We start from the raw sequence: 19,637 nt of genomic DNA, 5'->3' as shown, positions 1-19,637 counted from the left end.
GTTTCGGTAGCACTTATACTTTTACCTTTTCTGGCTTTATCGGACGACGTAGGCGAGTCGGCGTTCGCGTGAATTGAGGCCGTTGTCGAGCCAGAAGATAAAGTCGACGATGAGACCGCCGGTGTACAGGACGCAACAGGACTGGCGATCGCGGCCGGCAGCAGAAGTTTCCTCTTATGGTTGCAGAGCTTGGTCATCTCCTGCGTCTTGCCCTGATCCGGGCTCCAAGGTCGTGTCGCAACCTGAAACAAGAACGCGCGCGCCGCTCGTTATTCGCCTGATCGTATCGCAGCCAGTGTGTGACAGCCTAACGAGCTAACTTCGAATCAATTTAAACGTATGACAAAAGTTCCAAATCACCTCGATTACTGTTTCAAATTTTAAAAGGATTGAAATTCTCGACAAATAACATTAATATTAAGATTGTAACAGTAATTTTTATAAAATTACTTGAAATCATTAAGATTTCGATGATGTTTGCATTGGTATCGCTTTCTCTCTGCATTGTACAAAAATTAGTGTGGAATTACAATTATCATAGTGCGTAATTTTTGGACCAGCTATCACAGATGTAAATTTCCACACGCACAATGTAAATTTGCAGCTCGAAGGTGAAATTAATTTCTAGCGCTATAATGAAGCAGATTGCAGAGGTAAATATATAAATAAAACAGGTATAAATTTGCAATGCGCTATGCAATCTGCTGCATTACAACGTTAGAAATTAATTTTACCTGCAAACTGTAAATTTACATACGTGTGGAAATTTATGCTTAAAACAATTGAACTCAAAATTATCCACTATAAGAGTTGCAATTTCACACAAATTTTTTTTTTACAATGTGCTCCGCATAAAATAACGATAATTTTCTTTGTCTCCGCCTGATTTCGAATGGATCGCCATAATTGGCGAATATCGACGCGCGAAACGAGCAAGAGTGGAAGGCTCGGCGAAGCGAGAGGCGAGTAAAAGAGAGAAGTTGAGAGAGTCGGTGGCCCCAGCTGACGATGCTCATGAATCTCATGATCGATGTGCGATGCTGTGAGCGGAGTTAAAACGCGTTCAAGTTGGAAGGCCGCAGGCCGATGCCCGTAATGGTCTTCGCCGTGTTACGCGTCAGCTCGGGCGACGTTCCGTCGGCAATTTACGGCCGCAAACATGGTACCATTATAGCGTATCGTAAATAAAATAATGCCGCGTGATGTATAAGAAGTACGTGTAAAGCGCGCCGCGCGAAATATTAATCGTCGTACAATTTCGACGCCGCAACAATTCTTTCGATCGGCTCGCGAGATACGACGATCGGTGAGTTAATCGTTGATAATAAAAATAAATAAATAAACTACACGGCGCTACATAGAGAATTATCTTGTTGCGAAAATTGCGCATTTATATTTCGCGGTAAAAATTTATCTAGCAAGTCGATCGACTGCGGACCGACAAGATCATCAAGTTTCACGGATCGCGCGCGCGCGGGAAACACGAGCCGTGGATTTGTCGCACTCTACCTGAGCAGAGTATCTGGCAGGTTAATTAAGAACGACCTGAATACGGCGCCGAGATTACGCGTACTCGACGCGGCGTTCGGCCTTGGCGTCGAGAGCCGACGAGTCGCCGCCGCGCCGGTGTAATGACGTATACCGGCGGTTAACTCAATCAGAACGTGTTTTCTCCAACTGGTCTATTATTCATTCCCCTTCTGGCGAGGCTCATCAGCGGTGATCACCTTACCGGTTAATCGCGCCCACTGCGATACTGGGAAGAAAGAACGGCGGCAGCCTCGTGGCGTGACCCACCTCGGAAATATTGCGGAGTCAATCGGAGATCCCATCGCGACAAACAACACGAGGGATCATAATTTATGTATTGATTGCGGCTACCGCCGGATCCGTGGAATTTTCTACTTGAATAGGTATTCTAGGTAATGGCATTTATTAAAATCATCGAAAATAAGTCTTTCGAAGACTAAAAAAAAAAAATTATACGACAGAAATGAGATGTAGAAACGACGAAGTATTCCGCGAATAAGCATGAGAGAATTCTGACAAAGTCAAGCTTTTAAACACATCCGCATTTTTCACGATATGAATCACTTTGGACAACGTATCATGTGCGAATGCTCGATTCTCTTTTATTCGCGCTCGCAGAGTGCATTGCCTCCGAGCGTGCAATTGCGGTTACGCTGTACGTTCACGAGTGTACGCAAGGTGTTTGCATCACTACCTAAATAATCCTCACCACCAAGAGTGTATGTATACACACACACACACACATATATATGTATATATATTGTGTACATATATATATATATATATATGCAGGCGCTATACCGCCGCCGCCGCTTTCCACGACATTATTTCCCGTCACACGTCGCCCATTGCACGCGAGGTAATCACAGCGGCGACCGGCGGCGGAAACCGCGATTTAATCCTTTTTCTCGGACGCAAAATGAGACGCCGTACTGCGACAGAAACGACTTTAATACGATAGCTTTTACCCGTCCTCTATCCTGTGCGCCCGTGCCCGGATGAACGCGGAGAGTTCTCTCCCTCTTGATTAGACGATCCCGAAAGGGAAAATAAACTGCACTACACGCGGCGGCTGTAATTACCACGCCAAACGAACCAGCTAGTACACGGTTACCGGCTTTCTGCAGAAAACTGTTTTATATAATAGGTTACTGTACCGCATACAATCACGGATACATCGGAGAGAAAAACATTAAAGTAATATTATACATTTTTTAAAAGCATTCGGAATCAGATACGATCGTAATGAAAATTTTAATATGCTAAAAAGAAAATAAAATACAAAGAATTATGCATAATATTTCTCTCTTATGTGAAAACGTTATTTTGCTCTTATTTCTTATCTCTAGTAATGACTCTAATTATAAGAACTGCTTCAATAAAATTTAATGGCAATGTGGGGCGGAGAAACTAGCCAGAAATATGAATCATCGTAATCTAGTTAAAAGATATAATATTTATTAAACTTATTTATCAAGCTAGTAATTAAGAAGTATTCGTAAATAATATATATATATTAACTTCTGAAATAAACCAGAGAACGTTTCATGCGATGTATCAGCGTTTTAATATCGTAAATCGATATTTCCAGTAACTAACGCCAATTCACGAGCATAAAATTCGTTTCGGGCGATGCGTTTCTTGATTGCGGATATTTTTATCGAAATTTCCGCAACGCATTCGCGCAAACGCGAGCGACGATCCGCAGAGTTTTATTTCGAGGGAGATAAATCATCGCGCCGCCACGTACGCTGACTCCGGATCTCGGGGCCCAATCAACTCTGCACGCGGGACCGTGTATTCCTCTCTCGGCCCGTCGCGACGCGACCTCGACGTCGTTAAATTAAATTTATGCCAAGCCATTCCCTCCCACCCGCAAACGCGCGCGCGCTCGCACGTATATACCGTGTATGCGTTTATCGTTACCGCGCGACATTACACAGAATTAACGTAACAAGGCTATTAGTTCGCGATTTTACGACTTTAATTGTGACAGTGGGAGTGACTGCTCGAGCCTCAACAAATTGGCTCTCGAGACAATCACGCGGGAGCACGTCGGTGCCGTACGTCGTACGTACCTGTCGACTGCGGATAATTAAACGCGCGTACGTTCGTCCGCGTAGAATTGTGCGCGAATAACACTGCCAGAGAATGTCGGTTCACTGATTGCGCGGGAGACTCCGTGCGCGCGTCTCTTTCAATCATTACGACAATCGCAAGAAATAACGTTCGCTAAACAGTGAACTAGATATAATTGAATGGAACAACGAGCGTCGTTATGTAAAGTCATATTGTTGAAGCAAGGTAAAATCAATTAACGCAGTCTCTCACGATTGTTGCGAGTTATTGTGAATTTCCGACGATTGATGAAACATAAAAAAATTCCTTCATCGTGTAATTAAATTATATTCAATGCTTGGTGAACATTAATTACTAGCGCTTATCGCAGAAGGTTTGTAACAAATTGCAGCAAATCGATGAAAATGTGTTACGGGGAGCGCTATCGATTTAACAATAATTTTAAGATACTATCTTTGATATTCGATAACGACTCCCTCCCTCCTGCGCCCGCTTCTTCTCGCATTGTAATTTACAATATTGTGCAGCTTTTGCATTTTGCACGCATTTTCATGATGAGAACATAAAATTTTATGAACCCGCGTTATTAAACTCTGTCATCGTTAAAAGTCTCGCGTCAAAGCCGTGAATATGGGTCGACAATGAGCGACGTCAATGCGAATATCTAATTTACGATCGACGCCGCAATTCTCGCATTAATATCGCCATTATTGAACTAAGGTAACTGTCGGACGTAATGAAAGCTACCTCCATGTGTACTCGTCTACAAATAGCATTTCACTGTGCTTTCGCCGTCGGAATGCGCCGTTGCGAAACAAGATGCAGCGACACGCAATTAATTTACCCGAATGTCTAAAATTACTGCAGCATAACAATGCAGGGAATATACGTTGTCGAGTTTCTCAAACATTACCGTTTCACAATTAAAAATGAGTTTTCATCAACTTCCGACAAATTGGAAAAAATAAATAAAGTAAAACTATATCGCAAAACTCATTTGTACGTTTTACATAATAACGCGGAATTTGCATTAATAACAATAGATTCGCGTATACGAAGAACCTAGGACGTATTTAGGTCACCAGGCGCTACAATTAACTAATCCATTAATTAGTAGCTCTTCGCCGATAATTGCGCACTCGCCCTCATTTCTGACAAGAGGTTCTCCCCCGTTAATTATGACGCGTGTAGCAACGCTAGCTCCCGAATGTTCAATTAATCGCTTGATAAACCGATTATGTTAGTTTCTGCCGCGGCACCGCACGCACAATCCGAATATCTTATTATATAGATTGCTAAGACAAACGGGATAACGCGCTCGCATATCACGGTGAGTTTAATGAGCTGTGATATTTCAAAAATCAATCATCGACACGTGGGCGCTGTTGCAATGTTACGTCGAGCGTCACGGCGTCACGGAATTATCGAAAGGGCAAAGTGAAAAAAGCGCGCTTTATACGATCTGTGCTCGGTAATTATATCCGTACAGATGACAATTATCAGATCTAGCTGATACTAATTCATCACGCGACAAGTCGCTCGTAGGATTAACTCTCCATGGAGAAAACCATGTCACATTAATGATATTCAAGGATTAACGAGAACGCGTGTTCTGCAAGGCTTACTTAATTACCGCTCGTTCATAAACGCGTGACCTAAATGATCACGCTTCTGCCATACTTTATCGCCGGCGATACCGATAAAAATAAAAATGACAATGTAATAAAACTATTCACAACGAATAGACAATGAGCACGGACAGAAGCGAACGAAAGGCGGACATTGTCCGCCGTCGATTGTAATTTCCGCGCGTAATTAAATTAGTAAGTTACGATTAATCGATTGCTCAATTGCCGAATAATCGCGGATAATTACTCGTTTCGCTTTTGTATAAAGCTCTTCCTCCGATCGCCGCCGCTTGTAATAGCGGCGTGGAATATTTCCTCGAGATCTCTTAATAGATTAATCAATTAACAATTATTACTGCCCGCGATAAGAGCGCCCGCGCTTAATTACCGCCCTTTTAACCCGCTTTACGTTGGAACGCAATAAAAGCGCTGCGAGCGTGAAATAATTGACGATTTAACGTGGCAAATGCAATAAATAGATATAGAATTGTTTAAAACTAAATTTAGCGGAGAGACGCAAACAGGCTGCGAGATAAAGCGGAGTTCGAATGATGGAAGTAATTCTCATAAATCACTGAATAGATAGCGCTATCCGATAATTAACATCCGCTCGACCTCGTTTCCCGTGGAAGTGAGATGATGCTGCGCGCGCGCTCATTTCCATCGAGTCGAGCGGAACAAAAGGTCGAAGATACGTCGTCGTTGTCGTCGTCGTGAAAAGCGCAAACGAGGAGCGATAATTCAGAAGTCGACGGTCGACGCGCGGGCGTCGGTCGTTGTAATTTTATCTCGGAGCGGTGACGAGAGAGAGAGAGAGAGAGAGAACGGAGGGTAAGCGAAGCGACGGTGCGCGGAGGCTGAAGGGGGGAACCGAGAAACAGAAGAAGGAGAAAAACGGACGTAGTGGATGTGCCATAATGTTTTATGATTCTCATTTATAATGTCGGGTAATGTTCCGCTCAGTATGCAGTGCGTATTCGCGGCGAACTGCATCGCCCGTCGTCCTGCGCGCCGGAATATCGTTCTACCCCGGCATTAATTTTCGTATCTGGAATTTATCGCGTCCTTCTTCTCCTTCCTCCCTTTTTACCCCCTTCCACTCCTTCTTCTCTATCGCGCCGACCGCGGATATTTCGCGAGTTGGGGATTTAACCGACGGTTTTGCGAACGATGCAATGCGCCGCTTTTTTGCAACGGTTTTCCTCTTCGCGGGAAAAAAAGAGAAGAGAGAGAGAGAGAGAGAGAGAGAGAGAGAGAGAGAGAGAGAGAAACGAGACAATGGTCTGAATTATTTTCGTTTCCACCGGGTTGTTCATCTTGCTCCAAGTGATATGTATTTAAAACGTAATTCGACGCTTGAAACCCGCGAAGCGGAAAAATAAATTCTGAATCTTACGTCCTTAATTATTAGAATTCTTAGCAGCACGGAAAATCATAAAATACAAGGCCAAGTTTCCATAGTTAAAAAAAAAGAAGGAAAGAAAATTGACTTTAAATAAATTGAAGAAGAAGTTTGGCGACTTATCTGCGGATTATTCCAGAGATATGTAGCTCACTTGAATGTTTCATCCTGCATGATGAATATTTCCAACTAAATAACTCCTGGGAAGCAGCGTTTTTAGTGCATCAGGAAAAATTACTGGCGTGACTCCACCCGGTTAGAAATACGAGGTCTCCGACCTTTCCGCGATATTACAGCAATCTATCGTAAGTGCCAGGCAGGCCGTTATAAAAGTTACGCGTTATAAAAAAAAAAAAGAAAAAAGAAAAAAAACCGGGAAATAAATTATAATTGCATCCATCACAGACCCGTCGTAACTCGATTAAAAAGGACGCAAGTCCGTATAATTCAGCGTAATACGCCCCAGATAAGCGTATAGCACTTAGCTGAAATTAACATTAATAAAATTTGCCCGTTCCCGCGAAATTCCCAGAAGGCACCGCCGGAACCTTCATAATGGCCACGTTTTACGAACTTCGCGGCTCGGAGGCTCATTTATAAAGCTTGAACGAGGAAGACGGGCGGCGGTTCCGCGAATTCAATAAAAGATGCTCGAGTGGGCGGAGTGCTCACTTTTTCACGACATTATCGAACGAGGGACCGCGCGCCGCTATTCCGCCCCGAAAGGGAAAAAGACAATCGCAAGAATAATACGAATTGTAAATCATAAATGCACGAGCGTGGAAACAGATATCTTCTTGCATTTTTTACGCGCCGGCAATATATCGCGCTGGCATTTGTAAAAAGAAATTGTACTCGCGAATTTACAAATTAGATAAAGACTCGCCGTTGTATTACAGATCGTAAAATGTCACGAAATAATCGATAACTTGGCGCTCACATTTAACGACATGATTAGCGCCGGCAAAATAAGAAACACGGTACTGCATTTTTACAAGGTTTCATACAAGTGCTTATTTCGCCGGCTAAATATCACAGTACGAACGTATCTTTATGTTGCCGCGAATTATCTTAGAAAATAAACGGCGTGAAAGGTCTCAGCAATAATTAATTATTATCATGGCTAGGGAGTTATTATTATGGGAAAAGGGGGAGGAGAATCGAACGATCGGTGCATTATTTAAGAAGAAATTATCAGACATCGTGTGTCTCGATCGTGGAGTTGAAACAATTCGCTTTCAAGTTACAAGGTTTTTATTCAGCGTCTGCCGATTAAGGGGTGCGACAACGACACGACAGGAACGAGGAAAATAATAAAGGCGCTTACTAAAGTAAAATTTTAATTAATAGCGAGATATTAAAAATATAGACATCCACGTACATAATTAGCATTATAATTATACACTTCGAAAAGCGCGATCGTCGATTCACTATTATATAATGACTCTTGCGACAATAATGCCATTTATTCTAATGCAATCGTTGTTAGAATAATTATGCAGCATTACATAAAACTAATAAATGCTATTTGCACTTGTTCAAGTTGCGTCATGTGCCATATCTATGCGAGATTCTTGATAGCATTACGACACATTCTCGTTGAAGACTTCATTTGAGAGAGCATACAGGTTTCTTGCGATCGAATAATCACAACGTGATACACAATATATAATTATTTATCAAACGCCATCATCGGCGTAGACGAGACAACAGTAGGATGCGGTCTATGATCATTTTATTAATAATAGCTATGTTTACCGCATTACTATCATTATCGGGAAACAATTACGAAACTGCAATTAGACTACCGACTGTGCGAATATTCCGGTTTACATTACGCGTATCCTGCAAAAAGTTGGATTGCTTGAAGCCTCTACGCTCTCGATCGGCAAGTGTGTACGTGGCGCTCGTACGCAAATGCCGGCAAATTGCAATTTCACCGACAGCAATTTATTCGGGTCGAGCGTTGAACAGGCGTATTAATATCCGCAAATGACAGGCAAAACACACTTCTCGATCGACACGTAATGCCACGTTGTTGGAACGATAATCGCGCCGACGAGAGCCACGGCGAACGACGATGACGACGACGTATACTACCGTGCTCGATCCTCCCGTTTTATCACTCGCATTATGATGTCGGAATATAGCACGTTGTTCCACCGCGCCTTGGAACACCGACGGGCAATCGCCGTGTATCGATTTTCTGCGCGTCGACTTTTGCGAGAACCGACGGTGCTAAAGTCACTTTTTATCGCCGAGAAAGTATACTGCCCATTAAAGTCTTTGTACTCTTTCGCAAGAGAACTCCCTTTATTTGTCCGCAAGATTGATCTCCGAAATATTTATTCAATCATCTCGATATCTTAATAATATCTCACGAGCAATAATTTTAACTTAATTAATCTAGCAATTTTCGAATTTTTCCCTTGTGTCTTATGCAAAAGAATAAAAGACTCGCTAGAATCTTAGTGCGCAAAGAGTAGATTAGGTTATAGAATCAATAGCAACATCTATCTGAAAGTTTATTGAATCGACGTTCCTTTCCCATAGAATAAGTCGGAAAAAACACTTCATTAACGTCCTCGAAACATGGAAATAAAATCCACCGCGTCGATCGGCTCGCGATGCCAATAAAACAACGGATTTACGCGCGTGAAAAGTGAACGGAAAACAACTTACGCCTCGAGTATCTTCTGCTTAACGACGAAGCCGTAGTGGCATTAAACCGCGTGTAGCGCGTCAATGGCACGTGTAAAGAGCGCAATTTTACAACTCGCCCTCACGAGTAATAATGTTTGCGAGCAAATGTCGGGGATCGCGCGACGACGGTGCACGTTTAAGCTACAAGAGAAGAATCTGCTGAAAGTCGACGCCGCGACGTCTGTGTAATTAAATTAAATCTAAAATCAATTACCATGTGCGTGTAGCTTCCGCGAACACGGAGTGAGTCGTAGCTCGCGCTTAGACGGGCGGCCTGTAGAGAGTTCGCCTCGGCAAAAACATAAATCGTCGACAAATCGACGCGCGTGAGTCTGACCGCGGGATGCCAGCAATTATGTAACTATCCCGCGTTGCTCGATGATTAAATCTTCCCGCAACTACACACGCGCGTATGTGTGTGTGTGCGCGCGCGCGCATGCCAGAGTCACAACTGGTTATTTTTGCGTCTAAAAAAAATAAGACTAATATGTGGTACGGCCTCTTAAAAATACAATGATTAAAAATTGTGAGAATTGATAATATTCATTCGCACTCTTACTGTTAACAATAGTTAATAATTTATAAAATTTATTTATTTTATAATATAAAATATACTCTAATTTTATTTAATTGGGTCTTTAGTTTTATAGTTATTTTTGTATAACATCTGACAATTGTATTAGAAATATAGCTTCATAAAATATGTAGCGTGCGTTTTTTTGACCACACTTTCAAATTACTTTCATATAAATTTTACAATTGTTACAATATCGAGGTCGGTCTGCTCGTAACACTCTTGTTACGATATTGATGAATGCTTACCCGTATCAGGCAGAAAAATAGGATAGCATGAATCAAATGTTCGCGGTTTTGAGTCGGTAATAACTGGGAACCGAGCACTGGGGATCGTCCCGGCGGCTGAGACGTAATACGAAGAATAAACTGCCGGCGGCATGGTTTATTTATCTGCGCTTTTAATCGATTCCGAATAAAAGGCCCACCCTTGCCGGGACACGCTGATTGGCAAGAAATCGCGCGCCACCCTGCTCGCCACCCGAAAAACCGGTATGAGTTACGACGCCGAGATAAAATCGTCTTTCGCTTCGCCGTGCCTCCCGCCGCCCCCCTTGCTCCCCCCCTCTCGTCGGCATCGACGATATTGCGCCGATGCTCCGAGACGACAGCTTTTTCTTGCGGGTTATGGCGAACGCGAGGCGAATACGCGCGCGCTCGGAGAAATCCCGCGGTCCGATACGATCGAGTTGTCATATTGCAAATCGCTTTTTCAGTCGCGCTTGGGAATACATGTCAGGCGTAGAAAGAGAGAACGCGCGCTCGTCCGGCATCGGTGATATTAATCTCGGATGAAAGTTAATTTAGAATTGATTTACAGGTACACGGGTACCGATCAATACATCGTGGCTCGCTGTAGATAATCTTATTAACCGAATAAATTACGCGAGCTGTCACCAACCGAATGTGCGTTCGCACATCACTCGATGACGTTCTTCAATTACTGTCGAAGAGATATTTTTTGAGCGAGAACTTTATTAGAGATGTCATCTCATACGTAATTTTTGAAAATTTACGATTAAACGCTTGTTGAAGCATTTTCTGGTATTTTTTCTTGTAACAAATTAATTAAAAAGATAACAAAGATTTTATCACCTTAGAGAAAAAAAAAAACACGAATTATATCGCGCGAGCGAATTCATGATAAACGAATTGAAGTAAGAAGTTGAAATGTCAACCGTAGCAAGAAACCGTTTGCGTCATTCGTGGATACGCGATCGATTATAAATTCTGCAACTGGAGTAACTAATTGTATATACATACGGCATTTAAATGTCGAAAGGATAAACGTGAAAATCGCGCCACTTGAAAATATATAACGAACGTAATTTACGATCCAACCTTTGTACCGTAAAACGCGAACGCCGACGCGCATGTAAATGGAAAAATACTCCAAGTGCGAAACGCGAATTATATAAGCGCTCGCACGAATATCGAAGACTAACAAATTGCTCCCGCGACCGCGGTTCGCGCCTCGCTCTTACGTGCATATCATCGGCTCGGCTATAAACACTCGCTCTGCAGGGTGCTCTCCAATTGAATTTAATTTCAATCGTCGATCGTTAGGACGCGAATCGTCGCTGCTTACTCGCATTTTTACGTCGCCGATCAATAATTGCGATGAAAGACATTCCGCGAAACTAGTCGGCGCAATTGGCTTCGCGTGCGCGCAACGCGGTAATTGCATCCCGAGTGACGAGGTCGCGGAGGAAATCATTGAGCGATCAGCTCCGTATTTCTCGATGGCCTGCTATCTCAGCCAGCCAGTTACCGCTTTATAGAATACTTCGAAGAACGTGGTGCGTACAATCTATATAACGATTACGGGAACGCGCGTCGTCGTTTACACAGCACTTTCAGCACCAACGTTACAGCAGCTGAAGCAGAGAACACGTCGTCGACTCCGTGGCTCTCTCTCTCTCTCTCTCTCTCGTAAAAAAAGCACTTCGAACGCGGCTTTAATAATTGTTCGGTCGCTGGAAAGTGCGCAAAAAATTTTTACGATTTTATTTTCCACCGCCGACGTCGGGCGAGAGGCGGGGAAACCCTCGTAAAAGCAAAGCCGAATCGTTATTTTCCAGAGGCCGTGACGACGATGACCCGCGAGTTTTTAGCGCGGTACTTATTAATAACGAGGTAAACCTGAATTTTTCGATAATATTCCTCGTTCTAATATTTCTCAACTTGTGAAATATTTCTGATTTATTTAAAATCCGACGAACAGCAGCGAAAGCACTTATCGTGCATTTTGCGTGCATAATTCAATGAAACTCTCATGACAGTTTGTTCGCGTTTTACGCGCTTCTGAACGAACGTCTTGATGTTCGGTGTGTATGTGTGCGATAATTATAATTATATGAGCGACCAAGCCTTGAATGTCGATTGGAAAAGACCTTCGAAAAGACCGAGCGCTGTTGATCCGCACATTCTCAAGGTCTAAATAACAAAACAAATGTATAATGCGGTCATTTCGCCGGTGGAAAAAAAAAGTCGCTCGCGTGTCCGAGTGATTACTGGAAGAAAGCCGCTTCGCGTACGCGTCCCGCCGGCATAACTAATGACCATCGGCGCGTAATTTCAGGCTCGCGAAACCCGAGAAAAACGATAAACGGAAAAATAATCGATCTATTATATCTCCATTTGACATCTATATGGATGTATTGGTAATAATCAGTCGGACCTTGAGGATCGATGCGATCATTTATATCGAACGAAAGCGGGAATGCTGGAAGGTGAAGGGCAGTAAATGGTACCTCAAGGCGAAATACTAATAGCGGGGTCGCATAGAAAATGAATCGATCTCAATTATTGCGAGAAATACGTCGGAGGACTTAAAACCACTAATGATTGACCGATAATTTACTGACAATCAATATAGACACCACTCGCTATTTAGATCCGCGTTACACTTACTTTTAATTAATCGATTTATAATATCGCTCTTTGTAGAATAATTAATTGAAATTTTCTCAATCCCTCCAAGTAACAGCAGTAAAATTTAATGCGATTTAATTGCAAAGGACACTTGCTCCGAATTTACTGCGTCGACATAAACATCTATGATCTCTCAGCAATCGAGAACGTGGACCCTTGCTCCAATAATTCATCTCTCCGGTAGCCTTACGACCCTCTTTGTGTAATAAAATCCGCAACAATGGCCTCTGACGTTTTTATCGTTTCGTGTAATAACGATGGCAACGGAGTTCCAACTGACGCTAAACGTATAGCCGGTGATATTCATGAATCCGATAATTGTCTCGACCTTGGGACGCGCAGCACGATTGCATTCTACGTCCGATAAAATTCATCGTATCGATCCGTGCGCGATTTCGACTCGTGTTACTTATTAACAACCGGCACAAACACACGCGGCCGGCAAACCGCGATGTACGTCGAGATTCGATATAAACGACCCGCTAAATATTCCGACTGACATGTACACCAGCCCAATAATTGCGGTGGCCTCGAAATACCTGGCGTAATTTTTCGTTCGGCCCTCCAACTGCGCTCCGTAACAATGTGTTTTACCGATAAAACTGCACGTGGTGAACGAATTAAACGATACGAGAGCGGCAAAAGTCGTTATCGGAACACGCAACTATGTATTCCGCGTACCACCGCATTTTTCGCATCACTCGGAATGAGAACCGCAAAACTAAAAAGACCTCTGCGATACACTAGGTTTGCGCAAAATGTTGTAATTTTACCAAAAATTGAAATACAAAAATATATATCAGTATAATTTCGAGACATAAGTAACGAATTTTGAATTTCCCAAGTAAAATAAAAAAAATTAATAACATTAAAAAGTAAAAACGACTGCTAGTCTCCAAATACCATTTATTCGTTGCACATTTCTCGTCGTTTGTTCGCGGACCGTGCGACAATGCGAGTAACCGCGCGACGGGCGCAAAAAAGTCACGACTGACCGCTCGACTGACTCTTGGACGAATTTTATTAATACCCATACGTAGCGAATACTTTACGGGTGTCGTTATACGGGGCCGTCCCGCGCGGAGCCCCGAGGACGATGCTCGAATAAAGTACGACGGCATAAATATCGACGGTGCACGTCCCGGCGAACGAGCGCAATTAGAGACACGGAGGAAGAGACCAGTTGAGAGAGCGGCGGAAAGAGAAAGGAGGAACGGTGATCCCGTACGCGAACGATGGAAAGGAGTCGAGGTGAAGCCGCGAGAGGAGAGAGTATCTCGGAGTCGTGACCCACGTTGCGATGGAGTTATCGGCTACGAAGTGACGGGCCCGAAGAGCCCGTCGTAGCGGCGCGGGTCTCGAAGGCGTAAATTGGTCGAGGGGAATCGTTTTATTACGAGGGCCGGGAGGAGGAGGGGGGGGGGAACCGGCGGGGCAGTGCGAAGAGCGGAGACGGCACGAACAACCAACTCCGTGGACGCCGCGTCCGTTTTCTCCTCCTCCGTTTTTTGCGTATACACACACGCGCTTTATGTTATTCGCCCGTCCTCCCTCTCATTCCACTCACCGTCTTCGCGGCCGTTTTACTCCGCCGTGCGCAGCACGTGGACTCGGGGGAGAAGCCGAGACAACGCCGTACCCTTCCTTCGTACCTCCGGCATACCGCGGCAAACCGTACCGAACCGCACACACCATTCTCTCTTTCTCTCCTTGCATCTCCTCTGCATCGTGTCTTCTGCACAAGAATCTCATGCGCTACGCTCAGTGGTTCTCCGCGAGTACTTAGCGATTCGTGATGATTGCACGGACGATAAGATACGAACGAACGAACGAACGAACGACTTCTAAAACGACGAAAGTTAAACCTTCAAGTTTTGCGCTTGATGTAAATTTTGCGCTGCCTCAATTCAACGCATAATTATTGTTTTTCAGGACTTCACATTTCGTAGGTTACTATCGTTCCGATCCGACAACGGTCGAGTGTTTGGCAAATTGATCTTAAAACAAGAACGATCGATGATACCGACCGATATATATTCGCGCGACGCAAGAAGAAGGTCCAGAGCTACTCGGTGCGCCATAAATATTCGCGAGGGCGAGCCCTCGGCCGCCTGCTGCCGCACGCATCGCTGAATCCGAGTTATGTTAGAACGTGCTAATAACAAGCCGATTCTATTCCACCATGAATTCCGTCATTCTATTACACGGTGCACGCTTGCCTCCCCGGGGGATTTATAGACCCCAGCGAGCATTCCGATGGTGCCGTCACGCGTCGCAGGGCCGCTCTCCGCGGGAGTATCTCCCTCTTCCCACCCTCTCGCCGACCCCGTGTCCTCGTCGCGCCGGAAGCCGATAAAGGAAGTCCGCGAAATTGAAACCCGCAGATTAATTTCCCAGGACGCAAATTACGAAATTGATTTTACGTCAACATATTAAAGGCTCTTCTCGACGAAGCGACGATGGCAATCCGAGAAGAAGAGAAAAAAATGCGTCTATTCGGCCGAGCAATCACAACTCCGTAAAGCTGCGAATAGAGTTGTAGTAGTACAACCACCAAGTGTAACCACCGTTAAAAATTGAAGCCGTGGGCCTTAGCAAACAGAAACGTGAGCACGTTTACATCGTGAAGGATCCGCGGGGCGATAAACGCTTATCCCGTACAGATCTCCAAGTGTCTACGGATCTCAAGGTCTGGAGGTCTGCCACTCTTGGACATTTCATTACCTCGTATTACACGGCAATAAGAGATAAACGCGCGGCACGACGAGTCACGGGGTAGAATAAAGAAACGCCAAATGCGCCACAAATCAAACGGGAACGGAAACGTTTTGAGCGAGCAAATCGGCGCGGCGCGGCGCATCGCGCGGAATTTACGATGCAAACGAGCGCGTACAAATAATGTAGCTGTCAAGCTGGCAACACCACCGGTCGCTGGTGCTGGGTCGAGCAACACAAACGCCCGGACATTTGCATAATCGGAAACGATATGCATCGATAAACCGCGATCGTCAGCGGCGCGGTGATCGACCAGACAGGCAGCAAGTCTTCTTAGCCACGAGATCTTGTTGAAATACATTGACGCTAACGCTAGAAATGTATTATACAACATCCCTGCGGGGAATAAATGTTACACGTAAAATGTAGAAAAAATTTCAGAATTTTAAAACAATGTTCTGTCCCCGCGCAATTTTCGTTGTTTATTGATGATACGAAAAATTGCAAATATTTTCACGGGAATGCGAAGATAAATTCTGAGAATTCAACCAGTAAAATACAGGATACCTACAAATTTGTCGATCCGTAATAATCGTGAAAATCAATTTTCGTTGTGAATCTATCATATGCGAAAACTTTTGATAAAATAATAATTCAATGCATATTTACTGTTATTTTAAATGGAGAATCGCAAATACAGCATCGATATGATATCGCTGAGATATCTGAGAGAGAAAAAAATAAAAGCGAGCGAAATACAACGATGCAAAAATACAGGTGACAAGTATCGGAGATGTCCTTGCTACGTACGGCTGTATTTTACAAGCGGAGCCATTATGATGACATTTAAACGCTACGCCACGGATTGCATCGCCACCGGCATAAGCTTTCCTAACCGGATGATTTATTTGGCACGGCGTTGAGCCGGCGGCATCACGAAGAATTACGAGGACGTGATGAATCTAATAAAATGCGCATGCACTCTGCCCTCTAATTCGCGGAACGCTTTGCCCGGGTATTTTCCTCGTGCCATAAAAAAAATGTCGTTCAATCTGGAAAGTGCATCGCAAAATCTACGTGCATGCAATATGATAAATTTAACAATGCTTAATCTTATATCACAATTGGATGAATGTTATAATTTAAAGATTGACCATAATAAATCGAAAAAAGTGGATAGAGAATTCGACTTAAAACTTTTGATAAAAGATACGAATGTTTATACGCATGCAAAAATTTATCACGTTTCTTACTGTAATGTTAGATTCAGTCTTCATACATTTACAGCATCATAGCCGATAATTTGCAAAATAACCTACATAAGCGTGGAAGAGCAAGCTTTACGATCATAGATCCATCTCGGAATAGGCGGAACCATACGTTCTTTTTATGCGAACGCAATCGTCTGCATCCGCGGCTATCACATCGCGGTTTAGTTTCTTGTTCGAGGTCTCGTTGGAAGCCGCGGCACATCTTCGCGCCGACCCACTGGCAATGATCGCTCGCGCATGCTAGCACACTGCATAAGCGCTGCACGAGTCGGTGACCTTGAATCACGCACGGTGGAGCAGCCGTTCGAGTGGTGGACGGAGGCGGCAAAGAGCGCAACGGCGCGGAGAGGAGCGGTTATGGCGAAAGAATGAACAGAGTGGCGGTGAAAGGAGGGAGAAAATCACGCCGAGGGGGACGAGAGAGGGATGAAGCGCGAGATGCACCCGGAGAGGATTTTATGGCGAGACAAGCAAAACTAATGCGGCGCGAGTGTGCTCGTACGCGACGCGTACTCTCTTCGATTCGTTCTCTCTTCCCCCCCGTGTGTTTACGAACGCCGCAGAGAATACACACGTCGCGGATGCTTAAACCGCGCCGCGTGAATCCGCAACGCTTCGTTGCACCGCAATGTGGAACGAGCGCACGCGCGCGCACGGCGGCCGTGCATCCGCGCCCTTTTATCGCTATTCGACATTTACTCGCTAAACAAGGAAACGCAATTTCGCTTGCTCCCATTCGAGCGACTCGCGATTTACGAGTGTGGGTGATACTATCGGTATCGTCAGCAAAATTACTTCCTCGTCGAACTACGATAGGATTAATCAACGTCGCAAACGCATTCATTTTCGTCAGATAAATATTTTCAGAACGAATGCATCGACGTATAAAACAAATTTCGCACTACTTTACTCTAATAATATAGAAGCGAGCCGGTTCCACGTTACTTTTCGTATTCTTTACGCGAAGTCATCTTATAGCACGTGACACTGCGCGCTCTCGTGATGACACAAGTGTCGGTCAACCGGTTGGTTCCCGTCCGGTCTCCCTTCGAAATCGAGAGTCCAGCGATGTGCGCAAAACCAGTTGCGCGAGAAAGAAAAAGATGAAAACGAGAGAGAGAGAGGGGGGGGGGATTTGAGGGAAGAAGACGGGGAGCTATCTCGCAGCTCTCGAGGGAATTTACTGCGAATCGTGTTTTCCCGCGGTAATTCGCTCCCGCGATCGCTCAACGTAAAGCGTGCAATTCCTAATCCGGGATAATGCCTATTGTTATCTGCTATTCACCCGTCTGCCATGGCTGAGACCGATTTCAGGAGTCGACCGATTGAGACCGATTGAATAAAACAATACCGGCCTCGCGCTTGTTACCGTTTCAAACGAGCCGCATCCACTTTATTCGATTAATTAGTTATATTCCCTTTCATTATTCCCTTCTTAAATTAATTGTAGCAAACAATTTTTTTAATCATCATTAAAAATCAATAACGAATCCTCGAAAAATGAAATAAAAATTTGATATTGATATTATAACATAAATATATTTCGTTAGTTATTTTATTATCTCATTATTTGAATCGCAGAAGCGCGGCGATATTTATTAACACGCGTCTGCATTTTCCCGATAAATTCAATTAACAATCAAAGGGGATAATCATCGTAAAATGAGACTTGAGTATCATCGACAGAAACTGATTGATAAAAGAAACTTGAATGAAGCGCATTTCGAAGATACGGTTTAACAACGAGTATTATCCGCGTTATCGCGAATAAAAGCTAGAAACTGGATGGTATAATGAAGGGAAGTTAACGCGGCGGAGGCTCGCAGCCCCGCATCTACGCTTTTATACGCGCATAGAGAGCGGACCATGCTCTTTCCCGCGGCAATGTGCTTTCAAGAGCACTTAACAGCATCCACGTTGAGTGCTCGAGTTCTAATCCGAGATTGCTGAATACCTTCTGCTAATTGAATGCGCAGCTCATCATGATTAAACTTACCAGGGTGGCACAACGGCCGACAATTCGAGTGGATTCATGGCATACGCTGAAAATCACAAGAATTCTCTCGATGAATGATTCCTAACGAACCGCTCCTCGTCGCGTCGCGACAAAAATATGGGTATGCGAATCACGAAAACGCGAGTCGAGGATCTTTTGATTCTAATTACACACGTATCCACGCCCGAAAATCCCACCAATAGCAATGAATGACAAATGTTCGACGTATCGAGGATCAAGAGAGAAAATTACTTGAGACCTCACGCGTGGAGAATAAATTATTCGGAGCGTGATCTCGACCGATCCAGCAGCGAGAAACGAATTTCGAAGACCCTTTTGGGAGAGGCCCGCCGCGTGGAGGATCGTATCAAATCGTATTCGAAGTGGGTTGACGTTCGGAAAAGGTCGACTGAAAAATTAAGCGGCCGCTTCCACATAAATTTGCCATTTCGCAACGCGATTTATCGAGACCGTACATAATAAATGTTAGCCCAAGGTAAGCAGGGATCGAGCGAAGAAATCAGGGACCGATATCCTTCCCGAATCTGAGTGACCTTCTTGTAACATATGAAAGCACATAAAAATCTTGGATATTTTATTTGAGAAACAGTAGGCGCAATATTTCGTAACAAAAGATTTGCTCGTTGGACAAAATTTTTTAACACTCTTAACTTGTAAGATTTTAGCTAAATTATCTCGATGATGTTTCTTAGATATTACATTTAATATCCCGGATGTATTTAGAACATGATCTCTGTACAAGCATCTTAAAATATAAATAAATTAAAGTGAATCTCAGTCTGACA

General features: G+C 44.0%; 1 protein-coding gene across 6 annotated transcripts in view; it reads right to left on the bottom strand.

Moving 5' to 3' along the window:
* LOC105672197 (methyl-CpG-binding domain protein 5/6 homolog sba-like) overlaps window positions 1-19,637 on the bottom strand; it is a 200,345-nt gene that overhangs the window by 22,697 nt on the left and 158,011 nt on the right. For all 6 annotated transcript variants that reach the window (XM_012366967.2, XM_067353133.1, XM_012366966.2 and 3 more), the window contains exon 3: window positions 26-242. In XM_012366967.2, the coding sequence (XP_012222390.2) occupies window positions 26-242 (217 nt within the window). The remainder of the gene's footprint in view (window positions 1-25; window positions 243-19,637) is intronic.

This window comes from Linepithema humile, chromosome 4 (assembly GCF_040581485.1).
Source record: "Linepithema humile isolate Giens D197 chromosome 4, Lhum_UNIL_v1.0, whole genome shotgun sequence".
Classification (NCBI taxonomy): Eukaryota; Metazoa; Arthropoda; class Insecta; order Hymenoptera; family Formicidae; genus Linepithema; species Linepithema humile.
Note: the sequence above shows the minus strand (reverse complement) of the source record. Positions and strands in the feature narration are given on the sequence as shown.